General features: G+C 46.8%; 1 protein-coding gene across 7 annotated transcripts in view; it reads right to left on the bottom strand.

Moving 5' to 3' along the window:
* BRD4 (bromodomain containing 4) overlaps positions 1-15,121 on the bottom strand; it is a 1,377,132-nt gene that overhangs the window by 484,934 nt on the left and 877,077 nt on the right. For 5 of the 7 annotated variants that reach the window (XM_078681876.1, XM_078681852.1, XM_078681843.1 and 2 more), the window contains one exon: positions 10,069-10,149. The exons of the other annotated variants lie outside the window; for them this stretch is intronic. In XM_078681876.1, coding sequence (XP_078538002.1) covers positions 10,069-10,149 — 81 coding nt within the window. The remainder of the gene's footprint in view (positions 1-10,068; positions 10,150-15,121) is intronic. 7 annotated transcript variants of the gene reach the window in all.

Raw genomic sequence — 15,121 nt, forward strand, 5'->3', positions numbered from 1 at the left:
TTGGGCTTTTCCAGCCCGACCGCCGTCAGGGTCACGGCCTCCGCCTTCATGCGGGCCATTTCGTCATCTGCATGTTTGCCAAACAGGGTTTCACCCGAGAAAGGCAGATAGGCCACCCGCTGCTGAGCTTCGGGCTTGAGTGACGTAAGCCGAAGCCACGCGTGGCGCCGCTGGTTGATACCATGACAGTACCCATGTGCAGACAGAAGGGACGTATCCGCAGCCGCGCTGATGAGCTGATTCGACACCAGCATCCTCTCCTTCAGGACCTCCTGAAAGTCTTCCTTTTTCTCCCAGGGAAGGAACTCAGCGAAGTGCTGTAGGGACTCGCATAGGGCACGATCGTACTGCCCTAGCAAAGCCGCAGCGCTGGCCGCCTTCATAGCAGTAGAGGCCGTCCCACAGACCTTTCTGCCTGCCGAGTCAATCCAGCGGCTCTCCTTATCCGGAGGTACAGTAGAGAACGGGGAGGTGGCATGTTGCTTCCTAGCCGCCGTCACTATGACAGAATCCAGAGTAGGATCCATCTGAAGAAAGGCAGGGTCAGAATCCGGGGCCCTGTACTTCTCAAGGAGCCGTGAGGGAGCGGACTTCGTCACCGCAGGGGTGAGAAACAACTCTTCTGCAGGCTCTACTGGCCCCGGCACCAGGGGTAGTAAAGGTCGAGACAGGTGTTTTTTATGCAGTGTCTCGAAAATCACGGATGTTGTTGTGTAGGCACCGTTACCGTGATACCCAACTTTGCTGCACCCCTCAGGAGAACATCCTGGAATGTGCTGATGTCGTCCACCGGCGATACTCTCGTCCCCGGGGATTCCGACAAGGTCGGTGAGTAGGTTCTAGTCCCGGAGGAATCCGTGTGGGACCGTGACCGTCTCCTCCTGTGACGCCGTCTTGATCTCGTTGAGGACCTGTGACGACTCCGCGATCTCTCCCTCCGATCCGAGCGAGATCGCGATCTCCTTTGCTTCGGGTGCTCAGCCGGCTTCACCGGAGAGGGCGACTTTGGCCCGGCAGGGGCCCTCGGCCGAGGGGTACCCTTAGGGGGCGTCGGGAATCGAGGCAGCGACGCCGTCCTCGGAGGAACCGGAGGAGGTCTGTCAACCTGAAGCTGAGGTTGAGGAGGAGGTGGAGGTGGGGTGGGAGCCTGCAGCGGTGGCCCCCTGGGCAATGGAGGAGGGGGCGTAACCGACTTTGGCCTAGAAGGCGTAAACACTTTGGAATACACCGAGCCCGGTGATCTGCCCTCTTTCCTAGGCTGGGGCGTTGGAGAATCCCCCATAGGCACCTGCCGCCTGCTCGACTGACTCCTGGTGCCAGAACTCCTTCTGCGCCTCTTTGGCGTCGAAGAACGTCGACCCGACGGCGAACGTCGGCTCCTCGACGGCGAGCGTCTCCTCCTCGACGCCGAACGCCTCTTCCATGACCTCGAACGTCTTTGCCTCGACGGCGAGCGTCTCCTCGACGCTGAACGCCGCCTCGGCGTCGAGGATCCCCTCGACGACGACCTTCTTGTCTTCGCCGACGAACGGCGGTGTCGCCTCGACGGCGAGCGCCTACGCCGGGCCACTTCTCGACGTCGAATACTCGACGACGAAATCGTCACCGGTGACTTCAACGGCGGTCTATTCAGTTCCCTCGACGCCGAGCGTCGACGCCCCTTCAACCCAGCGCCCTGGGGAGACAGGGAACAGACTGCAGTCATCCCTCTCGATGCCGTAGTCGGTGCAATCGACGCCGACGGAGAATGGGGACGTTTGCTGGTCTTCCTGCCCCTGGGGAGCCCCCCAGAGGCCTCAGCATGGGCAGAGGAAGCCCTTCCAGAGCCACCTTGTGCCTTCAGTCTTTTGTCTTCCAGGCCTTGGAGCCTGATCTTCAGTCTGTCCCTCAGGGTTCTGCTAGAGAAGCCCTGGCGGATGTCACACTCCTCTGGGACATGAGATGAGGGAAGGCAGATGATGCACACCTCGTGTGGGTCCGACTTGGCCTTCTTCCTCGAGCACTCCGGGAATTTGTCAAATAATGCAGGCATATTGGCAAATAAAGAGTGCACCAAGACAAACACACGGAAGAAACACCAAAGTACTTCAAGAAAAGCACTCCAAAAACTTGAAAACAGTGAAAAATCACCAAATAAACCCTTGAAAAGGGAGAGCTCAATGCTCCAGTGTCCTGCTTGCAGGAGCCGGAAAAAAGAACTGAAAGTAAAAGGGACCTGCAGTGCATTCTGGGATACTGTGAGACTTCTGGAAAGTTCTCTTAAAGGCACAGTATCCTGTTCTGAGCCACATAATGGCAGCCTATGGGGCGTGTCTGTCCACTTCTTCCTCTCTATCATTCCAGAGGGTTTTGCTGTTAAAGGCAAGGTTTTTCTCTTAGAAAACCCTGGACAGGCTGTGCTGTTTGTGGATTTTGGTGAACTTTCTAGTTGAAGTACTGGACAGTGTCGCCTGTGGATATAGGCTGCATTATCCGTCTTAAAATTCTCTCTTAAGTGTCGATGCAGTTCTGCATGGTTTGACAGCTTAAGAGATTATTTTTGATTGCTCCGGGGTCCAGACACATGGGCGGGACTATTCACTAGATTATGACTATACACAGAGATCCCATACACATACATACATACACACACACACACATACATATAAATACATTTAAATAGTCATAAACTCAGGTATAGAAGAGTGGACAACGGGGAGGCGGGCGGGCATGTGAGGAATCCACAGGCAGATACTGTATCCACCAGAAAAAGCGTTACAAAGGGTAAGTAACTTGTTCTTCTGATGGATACATCTGCCAGTGGATTCCTCACCTTGTAAATAGAGTCCCACAGCAGTCCCCACTCCCGGAGGAGGGTGTCCACTCTCCTATACCAGAAAATCCTGGAGGACAGAACGCACAAAGTGGTCGTCCCTCCTCACTTCGGAATCTAAGCAGTAATGCTTCGCGAAAGTGTGGAGGGAAGCCCAAGTCGCAGCTCTACAAATGTCCTCTATAGGTACACTCTTAGACAAAGCAGATGTAGAAGACTTTGCTCTAGTGGAGTGAGCTCTTATACCCTCTGGAGGCTCCTTACCCGCCAGGGAGTAGCAGATCTTGATGCATAGTATAATCCATCTGGAAAGTGTGCGCTTGTGCACAGCTCTTCCTTTTCTACAGCAAGCAAATCCAACAAAGAGCTGGTCATCCACTCGATAGTCTCTTGTCCTATCAAGATAAAAGCTCACCGGCCTCTTAGGGTCCAGGCGGTGAAGTCTCTCCTCCTCCTTGGAAGGGTGAGGGGGAGGATAGAAGGTAGGTAGGGTAATGGACTGTCCTAGATGGAAGGGAATTACCACCGTAGGCAGAAAAGCAGCCCTGGTCCTAAGAACCATTCGTTCAGCATGAATGGTCAAAAATGGGGGCTTTGAACTAAGAGCTATGAATAATTCCTTGAGACCATCATCAGGACTGATCGATTAATATTTGTAAAGCCCTATGGAAGCGTCCTGTATCGAAGGGTGAAGTAAATGCAGCACCACAAGCGAGACCCAAACAATAAATCTCATTGAAATGGTCGTATTGGATAAATATCGATAGTACCTCCAGCTGCCAAAGTTTTTTCGGAGCTTTAAGAACCGGTAGTTTTGAACCATGTAATCTTGAGCAAGGATGCAGTAATCGCAATCAATGAGGCATAGATACGATGTATCTTTCAAATACAGAAGTCGTCTTTGATCAATCTGATAGAGAGCTTGAGTCGTCTAGTAGAGGAGTGCACGCTAAATGGTCCGATCAGTCCTGATGATGGTCTCAAGGAATTATTCATAGGAGACGGAAACGTCGACTCTCAACCTTATCTCATATGAATTAATAACATTTACATTTTGAATAGGTGTTTACAGGTTCTACAGAGAAGTTAACTGAAATTTATTGTATTCTTACTGTATTTCCTGTCTGTATATTTGTATTTTAAACCCCTTGTGATCCTTTTTCTTGATAAAATCTAATATTTTGCATATACACCTCCTTGTTGTTCTTGTTTATTGTTTAAATGTTTTTTGTCTCTATGTATGTAAAGTTAGTAGTGTTTTTGATACACATGACCAATTGAACTTAGCTGCATTAGGACCATTAACTTGTCCTACACATAATTATTTTCAAAATATCCAAAACAATCTTTTGAACAAACTCCCTTGGAGGCATTCCTTACCCATTGCAGATGATGGAGCACATTCTCTGGAGATTCTGCCTTGATTAGCCAATCATCCAGATAAGGGAATACTGGAATCCCTGACTTTCTGAGATGTGCCGTCACCACAGCCATCATCTTGGTAAAGACTCGAGGCGCAGTAGTAAGACCAAACGGAAGGACCACAAACTGATAATGCTGCGATCCCACTGTAAAACGGAGATACTTCCTGTGCGACTTCAGGATCGGGAAGTGAAAATATGCATCCTGCAAGTCGATCAACACCATCCAGTCTTCTTGCAGCAGCGCTTTAAGATCCTGCGCAAGGGTGAGCATCTTGAACTTCTCCTGCTTCAGGTAAAGGTTCAAGATCCTGAGATCCAGGATTGGATGAAGTCTGCCATCCTTCTTGGGGATCAGGAAATACCGGGAGTAGCATCCCTGACCCCTTTCTTGCTCCGGAACCACCTCTATTGCACCCTTTCTCAACAATGCCAGGACTTCCTCCTGCAGAAGTAGCAGGTGGTCCTCCGAGCAAAAACCTTGGCAAGGAGGGTAATTCGGAGGGAATTCCCGAAAGGGAAGTGCATACCCATTCTCCACGAGATTGAGAACCCAAAGGATCGACGTGACCAATTCCCAATCCCGTAGAAAATAGGTAAGTCGAGCCCCTACCGGACCCACATGATCGGAATGGCGGATCCAGGGCTGCTTTGCTGTAGTAGGAGGGGGGTGGGTAGAGGAAGAGGAAGGAGGAGGAGGAGACCTGACATCCTCGAGGATGACCTCTTTGTTTTCCCCTGTAAGATTTATACAACAGATTTTGTTGCTGCTGCTGTTGCTGAGATTGCTTGTAGGGACGAAAAGAAGATCTTCCAAAGCCCCAATATCTTTTGCCCACAGATCCTCTAGTTTGCAAACCTAAAGATCTGGCTGTAGCCCTGCTGTCCTTGAACCTCTCCAATGCAGCATCCGCTTTTTTACCGAAAAGGAATGAGCCATCAAAGGGCAAATCCATTAAAGCAGCCTGAACATCTGCAGAGAACTCGAAAGTCTTCAGCCAGGCAGCTCTTCTGGTGGCAATTGAAGACCCCATGACTCTAGCCACCGAATCCGCTGTGTCCATACCACTCTGTATAACCTGCCGAGCAGCAGCCTGCATGTCAGAAACCACGTCATTAAAATTCTTTCTGTCTTCCTCAGGAAGCTTAGGAGACAGCTGTTCAACAGTATCCATCAAAGCATGGATATATCGACCCAGTAAAAAAGTGGCATTTGTAGATTTTAAGGCCATACTGCCTGAAAAAAAAAACACTTTTTTTGCATTTTGGTCCTGCTTTTTGGAATCCTAATCACCAGGAACCTGGGGAAAAGCACTTGCAGATCTTTTAGAGCAGGCAGCTTGTACTACCAAACTCTCTGGTAAGGGATGAGTAGACAAAAAATCAGGGTCGCCAGGAGCCATTCTATAACGCCTTGCAACGGCCTTAGAAACGGCAGGAGCCGTAAGTGGTCTACTCCATACCTCCAAGATGGGATCCGTTAGAGCCTCAGTAAAAGGAAGTATAGGCACAACCACAGAAGAAGGAGAATGGAGGACTTCAGTCAGAATGTTCAACTTACTCTCAATAGATGGCAAAGTCAAATTCAACAGATCTGCAGCCTTTTTAATTACCACATGGTAGGGAGCCACATCTTTAGAAGGAGCATCAGACACCGTGACCAACTCACAATCAGGAGACAGTTCTAGACCACTTGCATCTCGTAGATCGTCAAAATAATCCTCCTGATCTTGAAGCTCACCTTCTTCAATTTCAGCTTCACCATAACTCTTCTCCTCCAAAAGGCGCTGCGCTTTACGCCTCGACCACTCCACTCGAATCGATGTCGTCGGATCCGGTATCGACTCCGAAGGAGCCGGAGCGGGCGTCGAATGTGGAGCTGGAGTCGAATGTGGAGCTGGAGCCGGCGTCGAATGTGGAGCTGGAGCCGGCGCCGAACATGGAGCTGGAGCCGGCGTCGAACATGGAGCTGGAGCCGGCGTCGAACATGGAGCTGGAGCCGGCGTCGAACTTCGAGTTGGATCTCGAGGTCATTCCGGAGCCAGTGAAGCCGTAAACGGCGTCGATGACTTCGGCGGCGCCGGGAGATGCCAAGGTGGAGCCGGAGCTGGCATAAACGGCAACAACGGCGCCGGAGCATAGGCTTGGGGAACCCCCAAATTGTATGCCAACGGACCCATGGGACCAGCCGGTGAATGCTCCCGTGACTCCAAAGGCGAGGCTTCACCTACAGGATTCTGAACTGGAGAGGGAGATACCATGTCCTTACGATGCCTTCTAGAAGACTACTTCGTTTTCAAATCCAACTCCTTACCGGAATGGTGCCTTGAACTATGCTTCCTTCTCTTATGCTTTTTCTTAGATGATCTGGAAGCATGTCCCGAAGTCGACTTTGAAGCCGTCCTCGACCGGGACCTCGACTTTGACTTCGTGCGTCTCGATCTCAAACTCTTCCTGGCATCCTTACCCTTCAATTTGGCAACAAGAAGTTTTGCCTCACGTTCCCGAAGAGCCTTTGGGTTCATCTTCAAACAGGATCGACAACCCTGGACGTCGTGATCCGAACCCAGACACCATAGACAGTCACCATGCGGAATCTGTAATGGACATCATCTTTCCGCATCACCTCATCATCTCCGGTTTCGACGACATCACGACAGAAAAATAGCAACACCGAAGAGAAACAGAAAACTCACAATAGTAACAAAGTTACTATCAACTCAACAGAAGATCCCTCGAAACAGTTAGCGTCGACGACGCGGAAAAAAGGGAACTGATGTCATCACGCCGACGTAGGCCTAATAAGGAGTCAGTGACGTCAGTCGGAGTCGCGCGCGATGCCGTGCTCCTATGACGTCGTCCACGCCGGCGTGCTAGAATTTTGTTTTACGAACGTTGCTGACGCAGGGGGATATTCACAAGATGAGGAATCCACTGGCAGATGTATCCATCAGAAAGTAGCAGTCCTAACTATTAACTCCTGATATGTAGTGGAATCATCAGGAGGCGATGGAAGTGTGGGGTATAAGTCTGGATTAATGTCCCCAGGAGGATTTATATCATAGGTGTTCCTGGGGTCATCATGTGCCGGTGCCCAAAAATGTTATAGCTTACAGGGCGTCCACCTGTACCATTAAATCAGAAACAGAAGAGAGCCCCAGAACAAGCAAAGGAAAGGCAGAAGAGGCAAGGGAACACATGCATAAGCAAAAAAACAGAATGACTGCCTGAAGGTTTCAATTGGCGGAGTATCTCACCATACTTCAAGGATGCTTACCAATTCATCTCGGAGTCATAGTATATATGTATATATTTTCAGCAATTATGTTCATCAGACACTAAGAATAATCAATGTCGTCATCCTAAATTTTATCAAAAATATATATTGTTTATTGTGGTCAAATTCATACAAATATACATATATCCGTACATGTCACACCACAAGGCATTCCAAGGATCCATAAATATACAAAAAGGGAAATACCACACTCAAGAGTAACCACCCACTGATACTCAGACTTATCACCCATACAACTCACACCGCATTCGTTCAACAGACACCTGTACCATTACCAGGGGATTCCTGAGGTGACATGTCTAGGAGATTTTAAACAACAAACTGTGGGGGAGATGGTGAGTCTGGTGAGGAGGGTGGTCGAAAAGGCGAAGGACTAATTGCTTCGTCCATTTTCTTCCTTTTTCTGGGAGCAGGCGCATCAAGTCCCTCTTGAAAAGACAGCTGTCTTTTTGATGATGACGGGGTTGGAGCCGGAGGCTTTGTGAAGAAATGCCCGGTTTGAGGCTGAATTTAGATCTGTCTTTGTCAAGCATCCTATTGCTCTTGTGATTTATGGAGAATAGGTTCCACTGAATTTTCAGTAGGCTTTTTCAGACCCGTTCTGGAAGGTATCAGATTCGAGCCGCGTTTGTGTTTCGGTACTGAAGTCCCACTTAGTGCTGAAGTGGTGGATGTGGACGGCCGGCTCGGCACTGATAGGCGGGTAGGTTGTTGGCGTATAAGCCTTCAACTGGTGTTTCGGGGCTGAGCCTGAGGACGAGGCATTCGAACTAGCCGCTCGGTAATGACCATTGCCATGAGGCAGTGGTGGTCTGAAGGCCTCGTGTTCAAGAGGTGCTGTGCATCTTTTTGCATGTTCAACATGGAGTTGATGGGCTGCTTGAACCTTTGGTGGGATATCTCTGATTTCAAAGTCGAGTTAGTGTTCCGATTCAGAACTACCCTCAACAGAGAACACTTTTCTTTCTGCTATGGAAGCTTCCGGGTGGTGTTCATCACTGACGTCTTCATGGCCAAAGAGGTCAGGAGCATCCTTTGTACTTCTCCGCTGCATCTTGAAACAGCGTGCCCGTGGTCTCTGAGGGTCTTCTTTGAGCAGAAAGAGCAACAGGCCTCGCAATCTGCCTCTCTGTGTTCTGGTGACAAACATAGTTTACAGACCTGATGTGTGTTGGTCTGTGGGTATTTATTGTGGCTGCGAGGGCAGACACCGAAAGGCGTTCTTTCCATTACCTAAAAAGGTTGGAAACTATCTAATGCAGTTCACCCAGGGCCAATCAGTACAAGGAGGCCATCCCTAATGGAAGAAGATGCCTCACACACAATATTGTGTCATGCTTCATCATAAGCATCCTCTCCCCCTACCCTGGAGAGTGTGATTTCTCCTTCGGACTTATCAGGGCCCTGGTCTTCGTCTTTTACGACATTTGTTTCAAGTTCACCATCATTACTCTTAGGGGGAACAAGATAATTGAAATGTTTTCCAAACACGACTGCACAAGTCTCACTATTTTCAAAATCAAGTGGTGATAATAATACAAAACGTACGGCAAATGCTATGCCAGTGATATGCCTTTGTACTGGATTGCTCTAAAGGACGTAAATTTGGTTAAGAATTACTCCGCCTTTGCCTTGATAACGTCCAAGGGAGTAGAAACACGTGTTGGCTATTATTGCTTTGGAATGTATCGTCAAAGAAAAATAAAGAAATTACGTATTTGAAGAATCCAAGTGATGTTGACTGTCTTCGGAATAGAATATGGGAATTTGGATAGTTTGTTCCCTTGTCCTATAATTAAGGAATGAACATTGCTTTGATTGTAATTTTGACAGAAACATAGTCTCTAATTGTTTTGATAAAATATAAGGGTGTGCTGAGCATTTTTTCAATTTGTTGAAACCTTGTAAACACAATCATTGTTTGGGTCCTTTACACCTTTTTGGTAGTAGGTGTGAAAAAATAGCACCCCAATTATACCCAAGAATATGTGCAATATAGATTTTCACACTTTGACTGTCGAGTATAAAATATTCACTGACTGTGCGCTTCCCTTCCTTTTTGGTAAGGAACACAACTACCTACTCTCTGTTGAACAAAACTATTGCTGTATAACAACCTGAACAAGCACGAATAACCATGTAAGGCAGGAAAGGTTTCTTAAGTGTATTCTCAGTTCTCCTTCAAGTAATCCACCATTGAAATCATAAGCACTGAAAACTCCTGCAATAATGCGGGAGTCAGAAGCTTTTTTATTAATTATAACAGGGAGTAGTTTTGTTTAAAAAGTCACATTTTGAAATCAAAATTCTATTTTGGAGCTTATTAAAAAACTGTTGCAGAAAATGTCAGTTATTTTCATTAAAAAAAATCTAACTACACTTTGAAGTAGTCGCTAGACTATGAAAAGTACCAGGAAAAACATGCATACACTGTCTTTTGATGTTTGAAAATCATTCAAATTCAGGCGCTAGGGTCTCTGATATAGAGTGTCATCACGGCAAAGGAGCTCTCTATGGCAAACAAGTCATAACATTACCTTTTCTTGACGCAATGGAAGCTGAACTGGTATACATGCTTGGGATGGCGAAATCTCTTCATGATTTTCCTCTGGGACAGACTGCAGAGATAGAAGTAGGAGGTGAGACAGAAGGAGCCCCGTCTTTTCCAAACACCTTAGAATTGCTAGAGCAACTCTTAGTACTTTGTCTTTCTGCTAATCATGAATTCTGATACATTCATTGTACCTCATATTTCTTCTGCATATTTTTAGAAACAAGCTTAAAATCTGAAAAAAGATGAAAGCCAGGAAGTAAATTGATGTAGAAACGGAGGGGGGTGGTGGAGCCTTTCACCACCTTCTTTCTTCCAAAGTCCAAGCTTATGAGAAGAGATCAGAATAGATAATCTTTGCCAAAATGGAAAAGACTTGGTTATAAGAGATGTTGAGTGGAGTCACCAAGATATGAGAAGTTTCTTGGAAAAAACACCAAAATAAGGCAGAACTGAGTTCTTAGGGAATCGGACTGCAGGAGTCAGAATAAAAACCTGCCAAGTGCAACTAACTGTAGGGCATAAGGGGATGCCAGTGGCAATTTTTAAACCACTGTGGGCAGCAGCCTATCTGGCTACATTGTCCTTCTTTTCTCTTATTTGACATTAATATGATCTGATTGCCGTGCTATTTTTCTTAAACTAGTGACTATTTAAAGTGTCTTTGCCTTTTTTCTTTAAAAAAAATTAAAAGTGAAATTGAGAGAATATAGCCTCATAGAAGATAAAAATAGAATTTTGATTTCAAAATATAACTTCACTAAAGAAAAGGAAAATGCTACTTACCAGTATGCATCTGTTCTTGGCATGTAGAGCTGCAGATCCACACACTGTGCATAGATCGCCATCTGGTGTTGGGCCCGAATGTTTGCACTTTGTTGTTGTCCTGGGAAAGTCTTTGGAAGTCATGAGATAGGTGACTCCTCCTTTGGACCATAGTGCGCATGGGCATCGGCTCCTTCTTCAGATTGTTTTTTCGCCAGCAGGGAAATTATGGAGTTTTGTGAGAAACAGAAAAGATGCCCATGTATGCTGTATCTAAATAAGATAATACTGGATCTGATGAAGGTAGCCGGTGAGGTGGGTGGGCGTGTGTGGATCAACAGCTCTACATGCCAAGTACAGATGCATACTGGTAAGTAGCATTTTCCGTTCAAGGCATATGAGCTGCAGATCACACACTGTGCATAGATTGTATAGCAGTACCCTTCCCTAGCGGCAAAACCAGTATCTGTTGCAGTTGTTTGAAATAGTGTTTTGAGTACAACCTGGCCCAAACTAGCTTGTTGTTTTGTTTGCACATCTACACAATAGTGCTTTGTGAATGTGTGCGGTGTAGACCATGTAGCTGCTTTGCAGATGTCATCTATTGGAATGTTCCCTAAAAATGCCATTGACGCCCTTATCTTTCGGGTAGAGTGTGCTTTAGGGGGAATAGATAATGTACGTTTTACATTGTGATAGCAAATTTGTATGCATTTGATAATCCACCTTGCAATTCTAGACTTTGATATGGGGCGGCCTTTATGTTGTGGTGAGAAGGATACGAAAAGTTGTTTTGTCTTGCAAAAAGGTTTTGTTCTGTCAATGTAATAAAGAAGTGCTCTTTTTACGTCTAGAGTATGAAGAGCTCTTTCTGCGACTGTTTGTGGTTGCAAGAAAAATATTGGCAACTCTACAGACTGATTGAGATGGAAGGGAGAAATAACCTTAGGGAGGAATTTTGGATTTGTTCTGAGAACCAATTTGTTATGATGGAGTTGTAAAATGGTTGTTGAAAAGTGACTGCCTGTAGCTCACTGACTCTTCTAAGGGAAGTAATGGCCACTAGGATAGCGACTTTCCATGCAAGAAATTGTAACTTGCATTTGTGCAGAGGTTCGAATGAAGGGCCCATTAGGCTTGTGAGAAGAATGGTTAAGTTCCACACAGGTGAGGGTGGTACCCTGGGGGGAATTATTCTCTTGAGGCCTTCCATAAAAGCTTTGATGGCAGGCACTCTGAATAGTGACAAATGTTGTCTATTTTGTAAGTAGGCTGCTATAGCAGCGAGGTGTAACCTAATAGATGTGTATGCTAGATTACACCTTTGGAGATGTAGTAGATAATCTATGATGTGTTGAATAGACACATCTAAAGGACTGATAGTGTTGTTACAGTATATCACAAATCTTTTCCACTTGGCTGCCTAGCAAGCTCTAGTGGTGGGGCGTCTAGCTTCTTTGATAACATTCATACAGTCAGGGGGAAGGTTAAGGTAGCCAAACTCTAGGACCTCAGTAGCCAGATCACTAGGTTGAGCTGTGCTGGGTGGGTGTCTGATCTCTCGATGGTTCTTGGTTAAGAGGCGTGGGGAGAGGTGCAGGACTACAGATAGTTCCAGTAATGTGGTGTACCAAGGTTGTCTTGCCCATGTTGGAGCAACTAGGATGAGAGTCAGTGAATGTTGCTGCAGTTTGCGCACCACCAGTGGAATGAGTGGGAGAGGCGGATAAGCGTACGCAAATTTGCCTGACCAACTCATCCATATCCCATTGCCTTTGGACAATGGGTGTGGATATCTGGCGGCGAAGCTTGGGCATTTAGCTTTTGGGTGTGGTGAAGAGATCTATCTATGGCTGCTCCCACAACTGGAAAAACGGTTGAAGAACTTGCGGATGAAGTTCCCACTCGTGTATCTGTTGTTCTGGACTCCTGGAACGTTTTGGGCTAGGAGAAAAATGTTCTGAGGAATAGCCCATCTCCATATGCTTTGTGCTAGTTGAGAGAGCTGTAGGGAGTGTGTCCTGCCTTCTTTTTGTATGTAGTACATTGCTGTCATATTGTCAGTGCGGACCAGGACAGCTGTGCCTGATATTTGTTTCTGGAATGACTTTAACGCCAGAAATATGGCTTGTAACTCCAGGTGATTTATGTAACTTTTGCTGAGGTGTCCACCTGCCCTGTATGATGTGATGTAATAGATGAGCTCCCCAGCTGGAGAGCGATGCGTCCACTGTTAGCACAATCTGAGGAACTGGCTCGATGAATGGTAACCCTTTGGAAAGGTTTTTGGTATTCCGCCACTGCAGAGAGCGATGGGTGCGGCCATCCACCAACACCAAATCTGTCAGCTGACCTTGAGCTTGGTTCCACTGACGTGCTAAACATTCGTGTAGGGGACGCATCTGGAGTCTTACGTGAGGTACTATAAATATGCAAGAGGCCATCATCCCTATCAATTGCATGAACACTTGAGCTGGAAGCGAGTGTTGCGGCTGAAATTTTGTTATGAGGCTTTGTATGCTTGCTATGCTGGGTGGACTGGGATATGCCAGTGCTTTTGAGGTGTTTATTGTGGCAACGAGGTACTGTTGTATGTGGGACGCTTTGCGTGGTTTATGGTAAACCCTAAGTCGTGGAGTAGTTGGATTGTGGCGCAAGTGTAACATACACACTAGTTGTATGACTTGGCTTTTATGAGCCAGTCGTCTAAGTATGGGAACACGTGAATTTGTCTTCTTCTTAGATGAGCCGCAACTACTGCCAGACATTTGGTAGAGACTCTGGGTGCTGTGATGACTCCGAATGGGAGTACCTTGAATTGGTAATGCTGACCGTCCACTACAAACCTGAGATATTTCCTGTGAGAGGTGTGAATGGGAATATAAAAGTAGGCGTCCTTGAGATCTAGAGTGGCAAGGAAATCTCCTTGTGTGAGCAGAGAAGGACCTGTTGAAGTGTGACCATGTGAAAATGGTCTGATTGTATGTACAGGTTTAGGGGTCTGAGGTCCAAAATGGGCCTGAGAGAGCCGTCCTTCTTTGGAATGAGGAAGTACAGGGAGTAAACCCCTGTGTTTTGCTGATACAGGGGAACTGGTTCTATTGCATGTTTTTGTAGGATGGAAATTACCTCTTGTTTTAGCAGCGATAAATGTTCTGGAGACATTGGGAGCTGTCTGGGTGGTATGTTTGGGGGGGGGGTAGAGGTGAGTTCTAAACAATAACCTGATTGAATGATTTGTCGGTCTGTGGTAATGTTGTTCCAGACAGGTAGTAATTGTAGCAATCTTCCCCCGACTGGAGTGGAATGGTTTGGGGGCAATGGAGGGAAGTCATTGGGTAGGGGTGGAGGCGGAGCGAGTATTGTTGGTTTTGCCTCTACCTTTGTTATTATTGCCTCTGTAGCTCCCTCTTTGACAACCTCTGGTGTATGAGGTCTGGGTGGGATTTTTGTTGGATGTGGATGGGTTGTCTGAGGAATAGCCTTTGGAGGTGCCCTTGTAAGAGGAGCGACGAAGGGAACGTCTGGGAACTTGCGATTGCAAGGCTCCTATTGATTTAGCCGTGTCTGCGTCTTTTTTCATCATTTCTAGAGATGAATCCACGGCAGGGCCAAATAGGTGTTCTTGATCAAATGGCTGTATTTTAGTTTGTACTTCTGGTTTGGAACCAGAAATGCGCAGCCATGCATGACTAAGTAGAAGGACACTGTTAATGGCTCAGAAGGCGGTGTCTGCCACGTCTAGAGTGCAACGAATGGAGGTGGTTGTTATGAGTTTGCCTTCCTGTATGAGGTTGTTGGCCGTGGTCTTATATTTGTCAGGAAGGTGTTGCAATAGGGTCTCTAGCTCGTCATAGTGTGCCCTATCATACCATGCCAACAAAGGTTGAGAGTTGCCAATTCGCCATATGTTGGCTGCTTGTGACGCTGTACATTTACCAGAAGCGTCCAAGAATTTTGACTCCTTGTCTGGAGGCGGAGCATCCCCTGACGTTTGTGAGTTGGCCCTTTTTCTGGCGTTGGAGACCTCCAAGGAATCTAATGGTATTTGTCCCTTGATGTAAACGAGGTCTGCAGGGGCAGATTTGTATTTTTCTCTATCCTGGGGTTAATAACCCTGGCCCTAACAGGATCTTTTAACACCTCAGGTGCGTCTTTAATTACCCATTTTAACATAGGGAGAACAGAATTGGACTTTTGTGATGTATCGAATGTGTTCAGTAAGAAATCCTCCTCCACAGGGTCTGTATGTAAATCTACCCCGTGGTATTGTG

The sequence above is a fragment of the Lissotriton helveticus genome, chromosome 1_1 (genome assembly GCF_964261635.1).
Source record: "Lissotriton helveticus chromosome 1_1, aLisHel1.1, whole genome shotgun sequence".
In the NCBI taxonomy this organism is placed as follows: Eukaryota; Metazoa; Chordata; class Amphibia; order Caudata; family Salamandridae; genus Lissotriton; species Lissotriton helveticus.